The 26,392-nt window shown below is 26.8% G+C and overlaps 1 protein-coding gene across 1 annotated transcript in view; it reads right to left on the bottom strand.

The window, feature by feature from the left end:
• Positions 1–26,392, bottom strand: part of LOC100211604 (ER membrane protein complex subunit 3) — a 38,850-nt gene that overhangs the window by 11,000 nt on the left and 1,458 nt on the right. Inside the window, exons 2-7 of the mRNA XM_065812196.1 lie at positions 20,036–20,093; positions 19,169–19,262; positions 18,967–19,071; positions 18,182–18,263; positions 6,595–6,674; positions 5,130–5,218 (exon numbers count right to left, since the gene is read on the bottom strand). Coding sequence (XP_065668268.1) covers positions 5,130–5,218; positions 6,595–6,674; positions 18,182–18,263; positions 18,967–19,071; positions 19,169–19,262; positions 20,036–20,093 — 508 coding nt within the window. The remainder of the gene's footprint in view (positions 1–5,129; positions 5,219–6,594; positions 6,675–18,181; positions 18,264–18,966; positions 19,072–19,168; positions 19,263–20,035; positions 20,094–26,392) is intronic.

The raw sequence follows: 26,392 nt of genomic DNA, 5'->3' as shown, positions 1-26,392 counted from the left end.
TACCCTCTTCTTTATTTCAAATAGCTTTAAGAGTATCACAAGGTTCTATCTTTGCTCCTGTATTGTTTCTTATTTATAATAACAATCTTCATAAAATCTAAAGTGGCTCTGTTTGCTGACGATTCAATTTTATACTCTTGTCTTGACAAAAAATCTTCACTTTTTAATTGCTTAGAACAAGCAGCCAATTTTAAATCTGATCTCTCTTCTGTAAAAGCCTAAGGCTTGCAGTGGCTTATATATATATTCTGGACTTAAATAAATCCACAATTTTTCTTAGACAACAAAACTCATTTATTTACTGCAAAATAATATATCAATATTGTTAGCATTCCTATATTGATGAATAACAACCCTCTTACTGTCAGACAAAGTCTAAAAGCACATTATAAATGAAATTAGACCTGCTTTATCTGCCAAGCTTTAGCCACTCTCCCATTGCTGTAAGGTTGTATTTCTTTCTTTTTTCTACAAATACAATCATGGTCAATGCTCAAACGAGCTATCATCTCTTAAAACGATAAACCAAAACTCATTCTTGCTTGGCTTTTTATTCAACAAGTTGCATCCTTTTACTGTATCTGCTCCTTCATGCTATAAAAACTTTTATTAATTCAGTTTTTTTTCCTTAATATCAAAAAAAACCCATAATTCTTTTAACTTGTTCTCTATTTTAAAGTAACTTATAACTTAATAGTAGTTGCTTGCAATCTTGTTGGAATGGTGGAAGTAAATTTTTAAATATATAAATGTATGCCAGTATTTAATAAATAGTTAATGTAACCATAAAATTATAATAAATTAAGTACTATACATTTTTCCTAGCCCCGGCTATCAACCCCTGCTAAATCTTATCATTTTGCAGGGGCTGGGTTTGCAAAAAGTGTCATTTTTAGCCGGGGCCCAGGTCACTTACTACTCCCCATTATTAAAAAAAAGAAGAGAATATTCAATAAGATTGTGTACTTATCAATAAAAAATTAATTTTATACATTTTTGCTTAAAAAATGGGAGTATTAAGATATACACACCTTTGTGATTAATAAAATATACAATATTAACCACAAAATAATCTTCACAACATGGTATTCCAATAATTTTGTTTGTAAAAAGAAACACCTCACACAACCGTTCTATGCAACATTCTGTTAAAACTGACAAGATTGGTAAGAATGACAATAAAAGATATGAGCAATATTGCCATTTATGAAATAACAGTGTTGGCAACATTGCCAAAGTAAAAACTAATGAAAGGGAAAAAGATTATGTGAGGAGCAAAAGTTTTTAGTGGTGTTTTTTTGTTTTTTTTATATGAGGGCGCGACAAATCAACGAACGTTCAAAGATCTGCTAAAAAAAAGACAGAAAAATAAACTTTATGTTTCTTTACTTTTCCTTACATAAACGTTGGCGTTTGCTTAAAATTTTTCAAAATGAACACTTTACTTCAGCAATTTTATTGCCAAATAATTAGGCAATTGATCGTTTTTTATTTATTATAAAAAACACATAACTGCGATAAAAAACAATTTAAATATGAAAATTTTAAACGTATTTTTAAAGACTTAAAAAGAAACCACGCTAAAACTACTTTCTTCAATGGAACAATGAAAGTAATTATGTTCGTGCATGGTTTTTGCATGTGTTTACAAAGGCATTCAAAATTTCACTAAAAATGACTGCATTTGCAATTACTTTTTAAAAAAAAACATGTTTAAACATAAATGATTGCTTTCTTCATTACTTCACTTTATAAGTGTTATTAAAATATTGCATATTAAATTAAATTATTGCATATTAAAAAAACTTTCAAAAGTTTTAAAAATAATTTTTAGGTTTTGCTAAAAAATACATAATTTAAAATATATAAAATTATTATGTTTATTATAGTTTTAATTTTTTTAACAACACCAATAATATGATATTTTTATTAACTTATTATTAAATACTTAATATATTATTTTTGAAGTTTTTAAAAAAAATATCAAAACAAATAAGCATCTTTTTGATGTTAAAGAAAAAAGGTACAGTGGAGTGCATCATTAAACGCAAAGGAAAAGAAGAGAAACTAAGCATGCAAAAAAAAAGTGCAATGACTTGAATTGTACTATGACTTTGGGAAAATTAGATATATGGCCAAAAGATATTGAGTTTATGTTTTGGAACACCATAAATGGATTGCCACCAAGCAGTAACAAACAAAGGCAACAACAAAGCTGGATTTATATTGACAAATCAAATTAGTTAATCATTGTTATCATATCATTGTTAATAAAATTATTGCCAAAAGTATCCAAATTTTAGCAATGCAACCAATTCAGTAACAATGGGATGTAAATTTTGGAAAAGAACATACTTGTTACGCCACAAAAACTGTAAATGTTAACTTTGATGGTGCATCTGTAATGTCTGGCAATAAAGCTGGTGTTCAAACTAAAATGCAGAATAAAAACCCCAGTATAGTATATACCCATTGCATGGCTCATAGAATAGAACTTTCTGTGTTAGATTCAATAAAGTTTGATATTTATTTAAAGAAGTTTGATGACAACATCAATAGTTTGTTTCGTTTTTACTATTATTTATCACAGCGAAGAAAGGAATTGAAAGAAATAGCTTCTTTTTTAGAAAAAGAGTTTAAACAGCTTGGGAGATTGAAAAATATTTGTTGGTTAGCTAGCCGGAAGTTGATATTTGACTATAAAGTTATTATGACTATAAAGTTATTATTTATGATTTAGAAGGTAAATAAGAAAGACGAAACTGCACAGAAAGCCAAAGGATTTTTGTGTTTCATGAAAGACCCACAATTTTTATTTTATTTACATTTTATTCAAGATATTGTTAAATCACTAACAACATTGTCAATGGAGTTTCAAAAAGAAGAAATTTAATTTGTGAGATTTTGTGCAAAGTTGATGCAAGAATTGCTGTACTAGACGCATTACCAGTTAATTCAGGCTCGAATATTGGACGTTTACTAGATAATTTAGAAGTAAAAGAAGATTAGTTAATCTACAAGAGTATTGATTTAACAGCATTAAAAAAGCGTAATCTAAAGAGAATTGATGAGACTGTCATGACAACAACCAAATGATTATTTTGATTATTATAATAGAAAAATTTTTATTAAAATTATTGATGAAGCAAAAGAATATATAGACAAACGATTCTGCTGCAATTTCAATTAAAAGCCATTAAAATCTTTAACCACAATCTTTGATTGTTGAAACTGACCAAAATCCTTTACAGGTTTGCTAGAGAAAAAAAATGGGGATTTAATGAAATAAAAAGTGTTTGCAACTTTTATGAGCATAATAATATGATAAGCAGAGAAACTTCTAACTGTGGCCTTTATTCAGGGAGAAAGTTTAAATTAACTGTTGAGCATTCATAGAGATATCTTGCTGGAAAATAAACCTGAATTGGCAAATATAAATGTTTTGTTAGAGATTATGTTAACTTTCAGTGCTTCAACAGTAAGTTGTGCAAAAAAATGTTTTGTAAACTTCATTAAAAAATAACACCTTAGAAGATATTATGCGTATAAAGCTTGATGGCCAGTTAATTGATGATTTTTTGCCCAAAACACATGTCAAAAATTAGATTGACACAGCAGTTGGTATTTGACATTCATCAATTTGACATCATTTTGTGATTTCTTTAGATCCTTTTATTTTAATTGCTTCACGTTTATTTTATGAGTAAATAAATTTAAGGAACTAAATTGAAAAAAAAGTTTTGTATCCTTGGATAACAACTTACAATCATTGCATTTTAATAATCAATAATTTGTGCGCACTTTGCAAATACGTAAAAAATTGTTTTGAAAATATGAGAATTAATTAAATTCAATAAGCATCTTTGATATATCTAATAACTTATTAACTAGAATAAAAATTTATTTGAAAATAAAACTCCCTTATTTGAAATGTTTCTCTTAAAATAATTAAAGATATGAACGCCAACATCCATTAAAAAAAAAAAAAAATTTGTTGCGCCCTGTATATATATATATATATATATATATATATATATATATATATATATATATATATATATATATATATATATATATATATAAATATATACACATATATATATATATACACATTATATGTATATATATATATATACACATATATATATATACGCAACTTTAAGTAGTAAACATAGTTATAATATATATATATATATATATATATATATATATATATATATATATATATATATATATATTATAACTATGTTTACTACTTAAAGTTACGTACATATAGCAATTATCAGATAAAATTACACAATATTTAGGCAAACTTAGTTAAACTATCCTTTGTTTTAACATTGCTCAAATCAAATGACATTCCAAACTTTTTAACCAATTATTCATGCAAGGTTTCTTGTAGAGAAATAGCTGTATATATTACTTTTATTTTTGTAATATCATCATCTGTATATTTTAAATATTTGCTTCCTCTAGACAATGGCTAGAGGAAGCAGATATTGCTCCCTCTTCTCCAAGAGTATCACAAATTCCCATTAATACAGCATAAATCACAATTAGTTTAATCAATAAAACACTTTCAAAAATATCTTATAAAGATTTTAACAGAAAAATTATGCAAATAATGAAACTTTTTTTTTCCCACAAAAAACTATAATGATTATAAATTATAAAAATGATTAATCGCATAATTTAAAGGAATAAATCTATTAATTACATAATTTTAAATGAACAAACCACACTTGCCCTGTAAAGGTATCAAAATATTAAAGGTTATTCTCAAATATTAATCATCATCTTCTAAAATAACGTTAGGTGAAGCAAAAAAATGATAAATTTGAGTCATCAACTTAAATCAAAATTTGTTTTATAAAAAGAAAAAATTCAATCAAAACTTAATTACATACTTAAATAATAAACATTTAAATTTTGTTTAGAATAATCTTATATACATTTTTTACACATTTTTTGAACATGTCAACTAATCATTTTTTAATTAATAAAGAAACATCACAAAAAACACATTTTTAGCCTAAAGTCAAATCTTTAATTTTTTTACTTCCAGTTGTCACACTTTACTAAAACTTTATTTATTAAAATTTATGAAACTACTGTGATCAATTACTTACTTCAAAAGATTTTCCAGGATCTTGCTGTGGTCCCATCATTCCTCCACCACAAGCCATCTGTTCTTGCATTACACGACTTGAATCAGCCGCTATAAATATATATATATATATACATATATATATATATATATATATATATATATATATATATATATATATATATATATATAAATATATATATATTTATATATATTTGTATATATATATATATATATATATATATATATATATATATATATATATATATATATATATATATATATATATATATATATATATATATATATATATATAGTAGAATCTTTTTAACTCAGACTCTGAAGTGGTATATATATTGACCAACTTAATGAATGTCTGAATTAAACAAAGCTCTTGTTATGACAGCTTTTTGAAAAAGTCCGACTTATCAAGATTTTGAGACTTATTGAAACAGAATGACACAGGAATATTTTAATGTCGGGTATTTAAAACCAAAATTTAACCTTATTTCCAAACTCTTATTTAGGGAGACTTGCATCCTAAGTTTTTTTTTCAATTTATATTGTAGTTTTTTCTTTTCACAATCCAGACATTTTTTGCGATAGAATACCATATTTCTTTGATATAGATCCAGATGATTCTCCTTTGTTGAGTTCCTTTAGTATTATTTATTTTTCTGTTATAGTTTTACTTGTTAGCTTTCTTTCTAAACTTTTAATAAATACAATTTAATCAAAGTTTAATTAAATCGAAGTTATCAGTGAAAATGTTAAGTTTGTTTTACTATATTTGGCACAAATATAGTTAAACAAACTTAACATTTAACTATATTTGGCACAAATATAGTTAAACAGACTAAACATCCTGTCTGACTTAGTAAAAGTCTGACTTATCCAGGGTCCGAGTTAACAGGAATCTACTGTATACACACACGTATAGTTAAAAAAAATTTCACATGTAAGAAAAAACAAAACTAAGTTTATAATGAAGCCATTTTAGTCATTTTTAAATCAATTTTATGAAAAGCATTTGTTAAAGTTATTATAGCAAATTTGAAAATATTTGCAATATCAACAGAGGTAGTTTTTATTATAATTTTATTATCATTTAAACAAAAAAAATTTCAACTAATATATATATATATATGTATATATATATATATATATATATATATATATATATATATATATATATATATATATATATATATATATATACATATAAATATATATATATATATATACATATAAATATATATATATATATATACATATAAATATATATATATATATATATATATATATATATATATATATATATATATATATATATATATATATATATATACACCTTTATACATATGTATACCACACATATTTACTATACCTTAAGGAAAGTAAAGTATGCTGAAATGCATATATATATATATATATATATATATATATATATATACATATATATCAGATTATGTAAGAAATAAACTTGCCATTATCTTGTCCCAAAATAAGAGAATAAAAGCTACGTAGACCAAATACATTCAAGAAATACCAAGATACTGAGCTAACCCTAAATAACGAAAAACATAATCAAAGAAATGTCAATAAATCATCTTTACCGCAAATGTAAGGAGAGACAATGAAACCAATTTCAAAAAAATTCAAGTTTTAATACTTTTTATGCATATTTAGTTTGATATTTTTTACAAATTTACAAATAAACCAATTAAATTATTTAACCATTGAATTTTATTGATTGAAGTAATAGAAATTTATTTTTTCAGTTATTATTATTAAAAACTTATTATTATTATTATTAAAAACTATTATTTTAAGATTTTAACAGCTGTACACCACTTTGCAAATCTCCAGTTAATTTTTTAAATTGCATTCTGGGACGTCCTGCCAGACATCAGTCACAACTTATATAATTAATTCTTTTGTTTCTTTGATAATCTTTATTTTAAGATCTTTTTTTTATCAATAAACTTAAATAATATACATTATTTGTATTGAGTAAATTTGTTTAATTATAAATTGACCTTGAGATTTTTTTACTAATAATATGATTAACATAGTATAACATACATACATTGTTTACCTAAAATTGCTTAACATAACATAAATACATTGTTACTTAAGAGTCATTTTTTGTAAGAATCAGGCAGTCAATGGAAGTGACCTCCTCCAAATTGCTTGAATTTTTTATATATTGATCAGAATATAGAAAAAACCTGTTGGGGAAAAAAAAAATTTTCAAAAATGTTTCGTTCACTCGGAATCTGGGCTTAAATTTTTGAGATTTTTTTAAAAATTTTTAGAAATTTAGTTTTTGCCACCTTTGAACCCATTTTTTTGGCAAGGCAAAAAGTTGCACATAGCTTTTGTAGTTAATATCAGACGTAACCCAAAAGCTCTCTCCAAAAAATATAAAAAAGTTGCGTGACACTGTGCGGTTGGCTAATTATCATAGTTCAAAAGTAAAAAATCAATCAGTTTTGTCAACTTTTAATCGGAGTTAATTCTAGCGGCGAAGTGTTGCACACAATTTTTCTTTTAGGATTTGAAATTATCAAAGGTATTGAGTCTAAAAATGCAAAGAAAGTTATGTGATACCTAAGGCCTATTAATATATTAAGGCTTGAAATTGGAAAAAAATGTTTTAGTATACTTACAAAATGAACCATTACGGCAGAGGCGCTTAGTTTTGTAAAAATGTAAACATATCCAACTGTCAATACAAAAAGGTCCTAACATAATAATAAAAAAAATTCGTGTGATCTTTAGATATTAAGTTAAAAATAAAGGTACAAATTGTTAAAAATGATTAAGTACGAAGAGATATTTTTTTGGACACACAGATGAGGTTTTCGCTCACAATAAAATTTCTATCATCCAAAATTAGCATTTAGCATTACACAAAACATTGCACGTAATGTTAAGAAAAAATTTAAGCGTTTCTGACTATGATATAGAAATCATAACAATTGAAATAAATAATAATAAAAAACAATACATGATCAGAAGTGAATTATTTAAATTTACGTCATAACCAAATAACTTGTGGTGATCGAATGGAAGAAGAATCGTTGATATCACGATTGTGGAGAAACAAGTTAGTGGGCGGTTGTTTACTTTACCATAAAAATGTCTTAACTTTATTTTAACGATCTTTAAAATTTGCATAAATAGAGTAGATATTTTATCATTGCTATTGAGAAATAGGTACTGCATAAATAGAACTTGTTTTTAGTTGAGTATGAAACAAAACAAATATTTTTATGAAAACTGTTGTTGCTTTTCAAAAGGAAATTGTGGATCATTCAAAAAACATAAAATTATAAACAAAATGTTCTACATTCATCAGCTGGGAGATGTTGATGTTAAGAAACACCTCATCAACTTAAAGGTAATTATGTATTTTAAATTTACGCAGACTGTAATATAATTTTTATAATTACATACTTTATAACTTCTCTGCAATAAGATTTTGAGACAAAGTTCTTTAAACAAAAAAAAATAGCTCTTTTAATTAATTCCTCACTCTTTTAATAAATAATCACTAAATTAATCACACTCTTGCAATATTGTATTTTAATAATAACAACAATGTATTTCAAACTTGTAAACATTTTTCGTGAAGAGTCAGATTATAAACAATGCTTTAAATGACACACTTAATAATTGTTTAAAAAATTGTTTTTAGGTCATGCGATTAAACGATAATAATATTTGGGAAGAAAATGGACTTATTGCAAATAGACTTAAAAGAAATCTTGAAAAGGATGAACAAATATGTGCTTTTCACCGGTACACGTTTGGTATTGCATGGAGTCCTCCAAAAACATGCTTTCATCCTCACCATCTAAATATAAAAGGAAAAAAATCTCCCGCTTTAAGGGCGTCACCAATACATGTCGTCATATCAATGTTAAAGCGATACAATGAAGTATTTTCAGTTGGTGCAATGCTGTGTTTTACCCATTTAAAGAAAGAAACTGCTTTATCTAGAGTCAACGAAAACACCAATTTATGTACAGAAACACAAACACAACAAGAACAAACATATATGACACCTGCTACTCCAGATGAAGAATTTGATCCCGGTGAAATTAATGTTTCACAGGAGATTTTGGACGAATCTCTAAGAAGCCGTGAGAGTGTAACTGAGGTTCTTAATGCAAGTCCAATAAAATTTAGATTAAAAAGGAAGTTCGAATATCTGGAAGATACTACTAAAGATAAGTTAAAACGCAAGTATGTTCGCCTAGAAAACTTATTAAAGAAAAAATTTGCGGAAGCTGTTGCTCCTGGACAAGAGGAAATACTTATAGATTTTCTTAACAGTAAAAATGTTGATGAAATAAATAGCCCTCTCCCAATTGAAATTATTCGTGCTCAGAAAGTATATAAGCAAAGTGATTCCATGGGAAAGTTAGTTATCCTCTCATTATTAGACCATACCAAGTATACCAAAAAGTTTATAATGAACACATTTGAGTGTACCAAACATCGTATAGAAACAGCAAGAAAATGGCATGCATCTCATAAAGGGTTGGCATTTCCAGAGAAGAAAGTATTCGTCCGATCTAGTCTTGATCAAACAAAGTGTGAACATTTCTTAGACTTTATATTTACAAGCGGTATTTTGCATGATGTTGCTTATGGAATAACCAAATTAAAATACGACAGCGGTGAAGAACAAAAGAACCGACAACAGAAAATAATGAAAATAGTCAGGTTAACGATAACAAAGAAGTTTATGGCGAAAATGATGACTTTAATCTGGCAGGAGACAATGAAGATGATAATAAATATGAGGAAGACATCGCCAATCTTGCAAAAGAAATTTGTCTTGTATGTAAAGTGAATGATTGGGTTGCTGTTGCATATGAAAAACAATGGAATATTGGATATATTGTGGAGGTAATATTATTCAAAGTATATATTAGTTTCAAGTTTTTATTTTGTTTTACAAAACAGTGCTCTAAAATAAAAGGAATATAAATAAAATGTAAAAATAATTTCAGAATGACATTATATAAGACTTTACAAGTTTTATTGAATGTAAGCAAAATTAAACAAATCATAAACTCTTTATTATATTATTTTAAATGTTGCGCTAATACTTTTAGGTATCTATAACTGGGATCAGAGTTAATTGTATGATTAACGGGCAAGAGAAGAATACTTTTCGCTGGCCAGTTACTACCGAGGAGATAAATAACCAAACTGATAAAATTATCTGTTTAGTAAATGCTCCTTTTCTAATCAGTGGTTGTGGCGATTATTCATTATCCGAAGAAGACTATAATACAGTCATATCATTATTCTTAGAGAAACTTACTGCAGCAGAGTAGAAATTATGTGTGATGTGGTGGATAATGTGTGTAAATGACTCTATTAATAAATGAAAAACTAATTTTTAAATGGAAAAACATTTAAATGTTTGATTTATGTTTTATTTAATTAGCAATATAGTTATCTTGATGTTAGATTTTTGTTCAGTTTTTAATTCATGTTATATCATGCGTGTGACAAAATCACACAAATTTTTTTTATTATTATGTTAGGACCTTTTCGTATTGACAGTTGGATATGTTTACATTTTTACAAAACTAAGCGCCTCTGGCGTAATGGTTCATTTTGTAAGTATACTAAAACATTTTTTTCCAATTTCAAGCCTTAATATATTAATAGGCCTTAGGTATCACATAACTTTCTTTGCATTTTTAGACTCAATACCTTTGATAATTTCAAATCCTAAAAGAAAAATTGTGTGCAACACTTCGCCGCTAGAATTAACTCCGATTAAAAGTTGACAAAACTGATTGATTTTTTACTTTTGAACTATGATAATTAGCCAACCGCACAGTGTCACGCAACTTTTTTATATTTTTTGGAGAGAGCTTTTGGGTTACGTCTGATATTAACTACAAAAGCTATGTGCAACTTTTTGCCTTGCCAAAAAAATGGGTTCAAAGGTGGCAAAAACTAAATTTCTAAAAATTTTTAAAAAAATCTCAAAAATTTAAGCCCAGATTCCGAGTGAACGAAACATTTTTGAAAATTTTTTTTTTCCCCAACAGGTTTTCTCTATATTCTGATCAATATATAAAAAATTCAAGCAATTTGGAGGAGGTCACTTCCACAGTTTCAGGAATTTGCCTGATTCTTAGAAAAAACGGCTCTTAAGGAAATTATTACAATAATTGCAATTTTTTTTTTTTACTTGATTTAAAACTCAAATGTTTTAACACTTAATTGTAAAACTTTATAAAAGAGAAAATGCAACAACAATACATCAAACAATATTTTCAAATACAATGTTTATTAGGAATATCATGTGAAAAATAAAAGTGTTTTAAACTTGTTGATTAGAACAATAACCAGCCCCGGATATTTAAGATATTCAATAATAAATTGTAGAAATTCAAAAATAAATTACACAATTTATTTTTGAATATCTTTAAATGTCTTACTTTCTATCATGATAACACATAATATTATAACAACACACCCTAGAGAAAGTAGCTACAAGCCAAAAAATATGTCCCAGGGTAATATCAGTGTAATACTTTTCTGGAACCGTACTGGTGTCTACTTACAGAAAATAAATCCAAGGAAAAATTTTCTCGAGATCCTAGAAAAAAAATGTGTTATTGTAAAAACACAAAACTCCGGTATTTTCACTTATATGCATTATATTTTATTCAATCATGAGTTACTACAAGATTTTTACATATAATAAAAACTTTGAAAGTTTTGAAATGTTCACAATAAAAAGAGCTTTTAATGGATAACATGTTATAATATCAATAATTACTCAGTTATTGGACAAAATGTAAAAATAAATTTTTTGATAAACATTTTGAAATAATTTTACTATGTAATATTAAAAAAATCATGTTAATGTCTTGTGTAAGGTTAATGTCTTTATAAGGTTATTTGAAAGTTATAGATTATTTTTATTATAAATAGCTGTTTAATTATTTTCTAAGACACATGAAACCATATTAAGACTTGATATTTGAATATATTATATTTTATGAATTATGAATAAGAGATTAATTTTAATATAAGATAAAATTGAAACAAAAAATTTATAAATAAAATATCTTAAAAAAAAAACTCTAAATACGTAAATGTCTCAAATTAAATTTTGCAATGTGCATATCTACTGTTATAAATAATAACTGACTTTAAAAGTTTCGAATGATACAGTTTGTGACAACTTGGAACTTTGTATCCTTTCTCATAGAACTGTTTGAACTCATAATGAGCAGTTTCAGAAGCCTGCTCTGACTAGAAAACCATGACTATATCCAAGGTATTTGTCTACCATTGATTCCAGAAAAATAGGCATATGGGTAACTAAAGCATACACTTAAGGAGATTTTGCTTTCAATGCAACATATGCTTTCTTGTAGGCATTTATGTGATCCTTGTAAGATGTGTTCAAACTTAAAAGAAAACAAGTTTTTTTCACATGATTTAGTTTATCATTGCACACATAAACTTTCTTGATTTATCAGGTTTAATGTCTAATGTTTCTGTGTAATCCACTAGATTTGAACACTTTATTCCCTTGAACTGGCCAATGTGCAATTTTGGCTTACTAAACCCTTTTGCTTTATTCAACATATTCATGGAAACTGATGTTTCTGTTTTGGGCAGCATTTTATTAACTATGTTATACAAACAGTTTGTAACTCCAGAAAATAGATAAAACTCAATTGGGGAGAAGTTTTCTGAAATAGATGTCTCATCAGGAAGATCTATCAATAGATTTTGTACACAACTTTTGAAGCAGAGAGTTTACTTTTTTTTCTGTCATTTCACAAGCGCTTTTGTACTGTTCTGCATTATCTCTTGTTTTCTCTGCATTATCATACCAAAAGTTCTGAAAAAAAAAAGATTGAAATCCTAAAATAAAATATCCAGCATGACTTTTTAATTGTGCAAAAATAAAAATTTAATAATGATACCTTGTATCATTATTAAATTTTTAAACAGGTTATTGAAATCATGCATGTTCTGATTTTACTATTTACACCAACTGCAGGAGTGAGTAGAGGCTGCTTCAATGCCAAAATAAATATTTGCTAGCTATGAGTCAAATGCTAAGAAACACTTCTTTGTTGCAATTTTGTCAAGTAATGTTATCCTGTTACTGGTAACATGTTTTCCAGTATCATGTCCTGCTGCATTGGAGGATACGCTTTTTTAGGCAAAGGCTAGGAGATGCCAACTCCGACTTAAAACATCCCCTGAAATGTTTTTCATGGTGGAGTAGAGGCTTGAGATGGCGTCTCGATAAAAATACTGATCTTAGGCAGGTGTTAAATGCATACTGCTACTGTCTTGTAGAAGGCCTCCTAGGCAAAAATTTAAAGGGTAAACAGATTCTATCTGTTGACCAGCCTCGCACCCCTTCTCCATCTATTGGGCTGGCGCAGATGTATTTTTAATGCATTGTTTCCAGTTTAGGATGTTGAATGCTGGATCTTCTTGACTCAATGCATGGGTTTTGCTTGTGTCTTTGTTTTATGACTAGGCAATTAATTCTATTATCTCCTAATGAGGGCACAGCTCTAAAACTCAGTTTTATGATTCTGAGGCAGGCTAGTAGTCAGGTTTCCCGAACTTTGTGGTAGCTCTCAGAGAGGCTGATTCCATCAACAGCAGCAAATTATCAAAACATTAACAGTGCCATGTTGCGCATGGATGGTGTCCCTGATTGTACTTTTTGTGTGCTTTGCCAAGTCCACATTTGGAGCCCTTTGTTACGGCTTAGGGTTTTTTAATAGTAATGAGGCAATTGCTTGGGCTATTAAACAGTTTAATGAGTACTATCTATGCTTTGAGTCAAGTTCTTTAACAAATTTAAAAATGACTAAAGTACCAATAACTATAAAACAAAAACCATCATCATCACCAAGTTCTCTAAACTTATCTTCACTAATATTCTTAGTCTTTGAAGTAACTTTTCTTCTGTTAAGTCTTATCTCTTGCAAAGTTCACCAGACCTAATTGCTCTTTGTGAGACTAATTTGAGTTCAACTGTCTCATCATGTGATCTTAGTGTTGATGGTTATCTTCCTTTAATTCATAAAGACTCCAATAGTCACATGCTTAGTCTTGGCATTTACATTCGTAAGAATTCACGCATTTGTCAAGAAACTTGGTTTGAATCACAGACTATTCTTTTATGTGCTTTTGTTTAGCATTACTTCACTCTATCTCCTTGTTCTAATCGCTCTCCTTCATCTCAAAACTGCAGTCTTTTTGACGTTATTTCTGATCAAATTAACCAAGCCCTCTCTCTTTATCCATCAGCCAATATTGTTGTTGTCAGTGACTTCAATGCTCATCACACTGAATAGCTTGGCTCTAGTGTCAGTGACTATCCAGGCATTAAAGCCCACAACTTTTGCCTTTCTCAATCCCTAACTCAAGTAGTCAACTTTCCAACTTGCTTTTTAGACAACCCGAATCATTTACCTTCTCTACTCAACTAATATCTTGTTTCTGATCTTAGTCAGTGCTCAGTTTCTCCACATTCTACCTTAGGTGCTTCTGATCACAGTCCAATTTCTCTAAAACTATTATCTCATTCTTCTTCATCATCTGAATCCCCCTATCATCGTGCCTCTTACAACTACCTTAAAGCTGGGACTCCTTCCGTGATTTTCTTCCTGATGGCCCTTGGGTAGAAATCTTTCGTCTTCCTGTTGACAAATGTGCTTCTTACATTACTTTGTGGATTTAGGCTGGCATGGAATCTCTTATTCCCTCTTAACGATTCCAGGTCAAGCCTCACTCCTCTTCATGGTTTTCCTCACATTTTGCTGCTGCAATTGCAAATCGAAACTATTACTCTCTTATCTATCAGCAAAACAATTCTCCAGAAAACAGACACCTGTTTACTACTGCTAGAAACCATTGTAAAAAGGTTTTATCTAACACCAAAGCACACTATTCTCAGGTCATGAAATCTCATATTTCATCATAAAAATTAGGCTCTCGTGACTTTTGGAGAATCGTTAATACTATCAATAATAAGGGCAAATCGTAATTCCACCTCTCTTGTATGGTTAAGATTTTGTCACCTCACCTAAAGACAAAGCTGAATTATTTGCTAAAAACTTTTCATCAATATCATTTCTTGATTCCACTACTTGTGTTCTGCCTGATATAGCTGTCAAACAGGTTGATCCATTGCTTGACATTTGTATCATTCCAGCTTCTGTATTTAAAGTGATTTCCTGCTTAGACCCTTTTACAGCTTGTGGTCTGGACAACAGACCTGTTATAGTTTTGCAGAAGTGTTATCCGGAGCTGTCGTCTATACTTTCAATACTATTTAACAAGTGCTTATCAGAGTCTTGTTTTCCAGCCTGCTGATAAGTGGCATTTGTTATCGCTATTTTCAAAAATTTTGGAGAGCGATCCGTTTCGTATAACTAGCGTCCCATTAGTCTTCTTTGTGTCATAAGCAAAGTTTTTGAATCTTTAATTAACAAACACTTAATCTCTCATCTTGAATCTAATAACTTACTTTCTGATCATCAATATGGATTTCAATCTTCTTGTTCTACAGCTGATTTGGTAACAGTAATAACTGAAAAGTTATTACTGTTACCAAATCAGGCATGCTGGTCTTCTTCATAAACTTTCTTCTTACGGAAACCATCTATCAAATTTGTTGCAAAATTAGCATCTGCTAAGGTTGCATCTCTTTATTGAGCTTGACACTTTCTTACTCCGGATTCTTTCTCTTTTCTACAATAACTATAATGGGCACTGCTCTAAAGAGCTAGTGCCCATTATAGTTATTGTAGAAAAGAGAAAGAGAAGCAACTTTATGTGTTATAGTTATTGTAGAAAAGAGAAAGAGAAGCAACTTATGTTAACTTGTGCCAACTACTAAAATTCATTCTTGTGTTACTCGTCATTCAATTAAGTCTCTTCTTTTTTCTGTGACTGTTCCTAAGTGCTCCAAAAATTCTTATTCATCTAGTTTTTTTCCTCGAACATCAGTCCTTTGGAATTCGCTTCCTTCATCTTGCTTTCCCGATTCATATAATTTGCAATCAATCAAGTCGTCTGTCAATCGTTATCTTGCTCTACAATCTTCATCTTTTCTCTTTCAGTAACTTTCAACTTTAATATTGGTTGTTTGCAGCCTTGTTGGAAGTGAAAATGTTTAAAAAAGAAAAAAAAATCCCCAATAGATCTATTACCTGCTTGATATTGTGGTAATTCTCTATGACAACTTGAACAAAAGCTATTACAATAAGTTTCTTAACTCCTCAGTCCTTTAACTTGTCATGCTTTAAATCCTCTTTGTATGAGAACTTAACCTTAGGTTTAATTACTTCACAAATAAGAATACTTAAATAAACCCTTAAAAATCCTGCTCCTTAATCTATCATAATCTCTATAATATTATGGGTATATTTCTCTCTTTTCTGCTAGTTGATTGATTCAGACACATTTTTGCAGTTAAAGTCTGCTTTGTTTGCTCATCCATTTAACTCTACATATCCATTTGTTTGCTTATCCATTCAACGTCAAAGAAACAACCTAGAGAACTGTCTTCACAGGCTGTATATTATAAAATTAAATTTTTTTATGCAAAATTGTGCTGATAGCTATACTCTGTTAACAACTCAGCCAAAATGAAATAACTTGATTAACAGCTGACAACTTTGTAATTACAAATAGATCAAAAGAAACTTTTTTCTCCTTCCACCTATTTTCATCATAGTATATATGTTGATTTTAATATCTATCTAATTAAAGGAACTAGTTATTAAGGGTGAAAAAAAAAAAAGTCATATTTCGATATATAAATTTATAATAAATAACTTTAAATATAACTAAAATTTATTTACTATAAATATAAATCCCTTACAGGCAAGGCCAAATATTAAAATTTTGGCATAAAAATTTGCCAAATGGTCGAACATAAGCAGTGAATGCCTGGAGAAAGAATGAAATACACAAAAATATAAGATAACTGTTTTTCAAACAAAGTATACTTAAGCAGTTGTCAAAACAAAATGAATATTAATAGAAGAGCATTTAAAACTCTATTAATATAAAGATAAAAAATAAGACAGAGCACTATAGCAGCTGAAGTCTTTTACAAGCTTTCAAAATTGAAAAAAAAAAATTGAAAAAAAAAAGTTTTAATAGCAGCAGCCTAATAAATAGGAGATTAATGTTTTCAAAATACAGAACTTTAAAATACAGTTTTAAAAAATAGAATTTTTAAATATAAATATAAATATATTTATATTTTCTAAAATATGTTCATATTTATATTTTCTAAAAATATAAATATAAAAAATATAAATATAAAAAAAAATAGAATTTTTAAATATAAATATAAATATATTTATATTTTCTAAAATATAATCATATTTATATTTTCTAAAAATATAAATATAAAAAAAAAATAGAATTTTTAAATATAAATATAAATATTTTTATATTTTCTAAAATATGTTCATATTTATATTTTCTAAAAATATAAATATAAAAAATATAAATAAAAAAAAAAATAGAATTTTTAAATATAAATATATTTATATTTTCTAAAATATGTTCATATTTATATTTTCTAAAAATATAAATATAAAAAATATAAATATAAAAAAAAATAGAATTTTTAAATATAAATATGAACATGTTTTAATATTGTACATACTCTTTATTTTAATTAATTTTAAACATTCTTGTGTATTTTAAACTAACAAATTTAAATCACCAAATGGATGATGTGATTATTTTTGAAATCATACTTTACAACTATGATAAGTTATATCATTTTTTTGTTGTTGTTGTTGTTTGTGTTATATAACTTTGGTATACATTATCAACTTTTTTTATTTGCCAGAAAGTGTGGCATTTTTTGTCGCTGAATGACTTTTTAATGCATTTGATAGATTTAGTAATTTAATAGAAAAAAAAAACATTTTAAACTGTATTTAGTAATTCAATGGCTACAATGGCCATTTCAAGCTTAACTAATTTAAGTTTAATTAAAAGAAAACATTAAATATTTACCAGGATGCATCTAGACTTGTTAATTCAATCCCACGTTGCAACATTGCCTTAAAACGAAGCGTCAAAGGAAATGGAACTTTTGCTAAAAATAAAAAACAGGAATATTTAAAATAAATTTTTTTTTCAAATACCCAATTAAAAAACTCTTGCTCAAATCAAACAAAATTATTTCCAACTCTCATTCAATTCTAAACTCCAAAACATGAGTGCTGTTAAATTCTGCCTGAAGAAATAATAACAACAATAAGATTAAATTTTTTAATCTTAGTGTTTTTGCTATTGAATCTTAAATTTTTAAAGTTTAAGATTCAATAGCAATTCATTTGATTTGAACAAAAAAGAGAAGATATTGACAAAATTTTCAAAATGTTTAAGAAAAAATATATGATTTAAAAACTTATGATTCAGAAGTTGGAGCTAAGATTAAGCAGGCTGTGATTGTATTAACCTGTTCTCACATTTAATTTGAGTACATTTTTAAAAACAAGTACTACTGCATACTGCCTTCAAAGCTGTTTTAATAGAGGGCCAGTGTGCCTGGTAATACAACAATAGTTCCTTGTCTACCAAGCTTCCGATTTAAAGGTAAAAGAAACAAAATAAGTTCATTGTTCCAAACCTTGAATTTTTAATTAAAATTTAACTGATAAAAGTATACAAAAATCTATATTTTATATTATAAATTATAAATAATAAAAACAAAATTATGATTGAAGAAAAAACGAAAAAATAAAAAAGAGAAAATAGCTTTTAAAAAAGAGTATAAACTTAATTTATGAACGTACTTGTAATAAACCCAGAGAATGTCCAATTGATCCATCCCCCAATAACAATCATTGGAAGCACATTTGTCAAGTTTCCTTTCATCATGTCCATCATCATTGTGGGATCTAACATATCAATTTTAAAAAACTAAAAAAATATAAGAGAACATAAAGGATAATAATATTTCTATAAATCCCACCAATGAGTAAAGTAAAGTATAACCTTGCATTGGATTTTTAACAGGTGCTTTAGGTTTTTCTTCTTTCAATATTCCATTTTCTTTGTCATTAAAAAATTGCTTTCGCATAAGAAATGACTGAAATGAAATTTTTTTAACTATTGATAACCTCAATAACAAAACAAAATTATTTTATCTTCAAAAAAAAAATTTATCTGAAATTGAACAACTTAATTAAAAAACCTTTTAAGTAAAAATTTTAAAATGTAAAAATCCAAAATAATAACAAAGGTGTTATATTTTCTATATAAATTAATATTAATATTAAAACAGTGAATGGCTAAAAAAAAATAGTTTCAAAAGCTATAATAAAAAACATGCTACATACAATACATATACAATAGATATATGGTATGTTATATATACTATATATGTATTTAACGCGGTATTTTATAATACATATATAATACATGGTTTGGTATATAATACATATATTCCATCATACAAAAACTAGATATCAAATAAATTATCCAACACTAAAACTTTAAGAATAGCATAAAAACAACAAAACAGAAAAACTATTATGTTAATGAAAGTTAATGTTGTTGTGTTAATACCTGCATTATTATAATATTCTTTATGCCTTTTTTTTTTTTAATATTTTTACATATTTTGATTTAAATTTATTGTTTTCATTTAAACAAAAAATGTAAATATGAAAATTATATAAAAAATTTTTTTTAATAAAATATTTAAAAGTTTATTCTAACTGAAAATTTTTAGCAGTATTTATCTTTTCTATTAGTGCTTTTTTTTAAGAGGAAATTTTTTTATAAATTTTATATTTTATTTTAAAGAATTTAGTCTTTATTTTGTTATTAAAAAAATATTTACACAATAAAAAAGTTTACCTCAATTGGAATATACTTTCCATGTTCACGTAGCATTCGACTTCGCAATAGAATGTGACTAAAATAATTTTTTTTAATATATTCTCTAATAACTTATATGAGTATGTATGTATGTATGTATGTATGTATGTATGTATGTATGTATGTATGTATGTATGTATGTATGTATGTATGTATGTATGTGTGTATGTATGTATGTATGTAAGTATGTATGCATGTATGTATTTGTTATTGTAACAAATATACTAAAAAGAACTTTAAGCATATTTTCAAATATTTCTAAAAATTCAAAAGTGTCACTATCATAACAAGTGCCATCGATAACCATTTATTAAAGCCTTTAAAATAGGGGGGGGGGGAGATTTAATTTTTTATTAAGTAATTTGAATTTAATTTATGGTTTGAGTACTTGCCGATTCTCACCAGATGCGACATTGGTAAGAAAGCAACATTGGTAAAGAAGCTACATTGGTAAGGAAGGTGTGAAATTCGTGGTTAAAATACTCTTCTGTGGTGCTATGTGATATGACCATTAGTTCCTCTTGGAGCACTTTTACTTAAAAAAAAAAGATCATCATAGGTGATTGTGAATTGGTATGAGGACTGTCCAAGCAGACCCTCTAAATTATTAGTGTATTCTTATGTAGACATAAGAATGCATTTTTTTGTATTTTTTATCAACAATCAATTTTAAATTTAGTTGATCTTTGCAGCAATGACCAACTTGTATCTATTAAAATAAATAACCTCATTCTTCAATTGTTTTTAGCATTTAACATATTTTTCTCTTTTTCAATACATTCATTGACATTTGATTCACAAGTAAATGCGTCACCTTGTAATTTTAAACAAGCTAAAATAGAATTTCTCTAAAATGCCTGATGTAAAGCTAATTTTTGTTTATTTGCTAACCCGCTCTGTCTCAATAGTATCTGCCGCTGGTTCCAATTGTATTTTATATCTTCTTAATTTTTTATTAATGGGAAACATTTCACAAAATAATTTTAAATTATTGAATAAATATTAAATTACTGAATCTTCATTTCTCAAATAGTTTGGATATATAAGTATGTTACTACTAAGGAATTGTTGACATTGACAATATTTCTGAAGCTGATTGCAATGAGTCCCACACTGTTGCTCAAGTTCAGTGTTATTTTTAATTGTTTAATTAACTTCAAAAACTTGATTAAAAACGTAATAACCATCAATTATTCTATCATTGTATCTTTCTCTAAAGCCATAACACTTTTCTATTTTCTGTATAGAAATATAACTAAATTTCGCCAAGCTATATCTGCAAGAATGATATAATCATTGAAGTTCTTCGATGCATATTTACAAACTGCTTCTATAACTAGTGAGCAGTAATCTTCTTTAATGAAATTTTCCAAAAGATATTTGTTGCTGACTTCATTAAAGAGAACAACCTTGAGTAAAGGCAACTTTGTATAATAAAATTAATCAACTACTGGGAAAGTTGTTTCTAAAGAAGTTTGTTAATTTTTGTTGCAACACTTTTTATTTTAATTGGTATCTAAATTTACTTTAAAAAATTAAAAGCCAAGTATTTTCTAGGAGTAAAACAAAAGCAAATTTTTACACCAGATAAAAGTTTTTGTTTAAACGCAACTACTATTTATTTCCATTCAAATTTATCCATTCAAAATTTAAATTGCATAAATTTTGACATAAAATTGCATAACTTTAAACGCAAAGAATGCACTGCAAAGATTTCTCCTTTTTAAGTTTTTTATATCTTTAAAATGTTAAAAGTGGAACTAAAAGACCAACTACAAAAAAATAGCTATAACTTAATTGTTTTTTAAACTTTTAAAAAATTAATTAAGAATAACTAGTTAAAAAATATATGTATAACTTGGGACCACCTCTATTTAAATTTAAGTCATGAAAAATCATAAAAATGGTAAAAATTCATCTTTACTTGTCTAATTTTTTAAAACTATTTTACTGTGAGTATTTAATCATCTATTTTATTTGCATTAATAAATTTAAGAATTTTATTTCACACTTTTACGACAAAGAATCGGAAGATAAATACTGCAAATATTTCTTTCAATACTAATGATGTTTCTGCTGCTTCAGATGAGATTGAAATAGAAAAAATTGCCACACTAATTAAAAGATCTATTACTAGATCCTAATTCTTATGAGAGTTATTTGTCGGATATTAGTTTTTGGGTCAAAACAGACAACCTAAATGTCAACATTGGAATATTAGTTTCAAAAAGTCTCTACAGTCATAGAAAGATACAAACTGTTTTTGCAACATATCTTGTTTTTCATCAAGGAAAGTTGATTGCAAATCTTTTGAAGCAAGAATGGTTACTGTATTCACTGTCTGTTGGGGCTATTTTTTGTTTTACGTGTAAACTGTTTTCCCTAGTACAATTGGCTACAACTGGATTTTAAGTAAAAAAAATGTATTCGATGAAAAATGTTCTTCAGAGCATAGAAGCATGGGCCTATGTCAATTGAATCGAATGTCGAGAAATCGAATGTCGAGAAATCGAATCGAATATCGAGAGGTTCCGAGTTCGATCCCCACCATGTCCCTGGTAGTACCGCGCTTAACTTGTTTCTCTGCGCAGCGACCTTGTTCGTCGAGGTTCTTGTTTCGGAGTTATAGAGTTGAGAGAGGGTTATAACCACTATTGAGTAGCCTCCTCATCTGTAGTGGCCTTCATGGCCTTGAGGAGGTGAATAACAAAAAAAAAAAAAAAAAAATCAACATGCATAATATTGCCTTACAAGTCAACTACAAAGTCAAACTATAAATGAAAGAAACTATTGGCCTAAAATCTTGAAAAGAGTTGATGACAGAAGTGAGAATCATTTATGTGATACTAAATCTTGAACTAATGCACACAACTTGGTAATGAAAATGGGAGAGCTTTAGTTTGCACTGTTAACAATTTTTGGGTGTGACTCTAAAAACTTGTTTAGACTTGCTTACATCATTGAATAGGTTTATTTCTCATACAAACAAGCAGTTTGACGACATAGAAGCCAAGAAGTTGAAAACTAAGAATTTTATGAAAAACTTTAAAACTTGATAAAATCCTGATTATGCTGGTGCAAATTTGTTTAATGAATTGATTCGTTTTCAATTTTACCTGAGAGCAACTAAAAGCTACAGACAAATAAACTCATACAATAATGTACAAAATTACTTTGTTACCATTTGATCCCTATTTTTCCAAACACTGAAACAGTTTTGCAAACATTCTTATGCTTAATGGTTACTAATTGTTCCGCTAAGCGCTTTTTTTCAAAGTTAAAACTAATTTTAAAATATTTGCATAATCCCATGGGTCAAGTTATACTCAAAAGTAGGCAATTATGTCAATTAATCATGATAAATTAAGGAAATTAATTTGTGACAATTTGAAAACTGCATTCGCAAATGAAAAAGTAAGAAAAAGATTGTTTTGAACAAGTTTATCAATGTAATTTATAATATCTTGATTTAAAACTAATTAATTTCTCAAATAAAATAATTTTTATTAAATAAAGAGCCTTTATTTATTTATTTTTTTGCATAGGGCCCAACAGTGTAAAAAATTCTGTAGATCATTATCCACAAATTATCATTTTATGATGTTCATAAAAAATTTAAATGCCTTATATAATTATTGTCACATATTGCAAAATAAATAAAAAAAAAAAAATAAAGCGAGTAGTTAAATACAAAATTAAAAAAAACATTTGTGAGATTTTTGTAAATGAATTTATTACTAGATTTATTTTACCCCAAGTTCATAATTTGAGTTCTTTATTTTTAAACAACTTTTAAGGCTAACAATATGTAGATAAGAAACTTGTCTAGAGTTCAAATGCTAGCAGCACAAGTTGGTTGCATCTCTAAGGAATAATATGCCATGTTTCAAATATAATTTGATCTTTCTTTTGAGAATTTAATCTAATTATAATCTACTATAAACTTTTCCTTTTTTTGCCCAAGTTTTCTAGTTTTGGTTATAAAGTCGCAAATTTTTAAGTCCAAACATCTTTTTAAATAGATTTCAAATTTATATATTAGTGTTTTAAATTGAGCTCTATCAACTTTTTTTAAAGAAAACTTTTGATAATAATTCAGTTTTTTAAGATAAATGCGTTTTTTGGTGTAAGGCATAAACTTTTAAAGCTTGCTACTTTACAAGAAGAAAACTTGAATGCCATTAATACAAACACTAGAAAAGATAAACTTAAAAAAATAAATGCATAACATTTATGGGTGATAATGGTAATATAAATTTTGGTGGTATTAATAATAGAAGGAGCAACAATGTTTCTAAACATATAAAACATAATTTTAGGGACAACCTTATTGAAATAAGTAGTCCAGCCCATATTTTAGATTAACGTGTTTGTAATGGGCTTGACAGTTTATTAATTGATATGAGTTTAAATCATGAACAACCCTCTTTTATAATAACAAAATTTTTTGAAACCCATTAAATGACACTTACATTACCATTGAAAGTAAAAAACAGTTGAAGATTATATGACGGTAAGAAAAGAAAAAGAATTTTTACCATTACAGGCGAGACAGTAAAAAATTTAAAAAATGCAAGTTTAATAATTACCATAAAATTTGTAAACTTTTATCAAAAAGATACATTATATTTAAATGCATAGTTACTTGGAAAAAATCAAGAAATTTATAACATATCTTTCAGAAAAAAGTTTAGATATAAAAGACTTGCTGATCTTTGATCAAACTAAACATCTGAACAAATTATCGATAAAATAAAAGACAAAGAACCATTTTCAAAACTGCCAGCTGATTTAAAATGGATAAAATATTTTGAAGAAATGAAACATGTTTAGAATTTCAAAAGAAATGTTCTTTTATTTTAGCGATTACAGGAAACAACTCAAATTCAGAAGGAGTTTGAGCAAAATTAGGAGTAGGACTGATAAGAGTAATAAACTATTGTCAGAATCAGTAAAAAAATTTACTGATGGTACAGTGTAATTTTAAAAACAATTTTTAAAATACTCTGAAGATACAAAAAAAACTTTATTAAATGAAGTGAGAAGCAAAACCAAATATAAGTTAATGTTAAATACTTTCAGTTCATAATATAATGATTTTTAATAATAAGTATTTTGTTTGTTTTAATTTTTTATGCATACAGGTTGTATTGTAAACAAATGCAAGAAAACAGTTAGTAGGTATGTAGGAATAACTATATATAATTGGCATATAATTTTAAAATGATGTCATCACTACAAAAACTACCATTAAAGGTCTATAAACTCAACCTATTGATAAATTTTTTAGTTATTTTAAGTTCTTTTTATAAGATAAGTTACCTTTACCTTTAAAGTCCTAACCAACTAACCAGTTAATGACAAATTAAAAACTAAAACTGTTATTGAAAGACTTTTCATGGCAGACTTCTGTGAAATCAAATGACTTATGAGATACTTAATAACATGTTTAATGCATAGAAATCAGAGAGATGGTTGGTGTTCATAAAAAAGTATATCTTTAAGAACTTTCCAAATGCAATATAAAAGCCCCTATAACATTTTAAAGTTACGTATTGTATATATAACATAAACGAGATTTGTTACGATATTATTTTTATGTAACTGAGACATAACATATATAACATACGTAACAAGATATAACATTTTGACCTAATGAGATGTAACATTGTAACCTATTTGTATCTTTTTAATTTAATGTTTTTTTCTCCATATTAGATATACATATGATATATATGAAAATAGATACTATGACTTTGTGAAAGTCAGAAAAAGCTGAGTTAGAAAGATAGTTCAAAGAAAGCATACAGATATTGCACTATATGTTAAATTTGTGCAAAATAAACATTTAGTCAGTTACAACTAATTAATGTATTTAATAAGTATTATAAAAACATTAGAAAAGTTGACATTTTATATACTTTTTTGTTTGCGAGTTTATAAAAACTTATGTATAAAAGTATTATGCTTGTATTATTGACAAAATAAATAACGTAATGTAACGTAATAAAATCTAGATATGAAACAGTTTAAATACGTCGTATATATTTTTTAAAATTTATGTTACATCACAGTTTTTTTTTAAGTTCAAAAAAAAAACAATTAAGATATAACTTCGCAAATTGAAACTTTATTTATTTTTGTGACAAATTAGTAACAAAAAATAAATAAAGTAACTAATTAAGACAAATCTATTTTATAATAAAAATGAAAGATATTTTACAGTTTTTAAAAAAAAAAAAATTTTAGTTACAAATGTTAGAAAATTTTTTTAGTTACAAACGCATTATTAAACACTGTAACTCATAAATGAGTAATGGTATTTAACAAAAAATT

Source organism: Hydra vulgaris, chromosome 12 (genome assembly GCF_038396675.1).
Source record: "Hydra vulgaris chromosome 12, alternate assembly HydraT2T_AEP".
NCBI classification, from domain to species: Eukaryota; Metazoa; Cnidaria; class Hydrozoa; order Anthoathecata; family Hydridae; genus Hydra; species Hydra vulgaris.
Note: the sequence above shows the minus strand (reverse complement) of the source record. Positions and strands in the feature narration are given on the sequence as shown.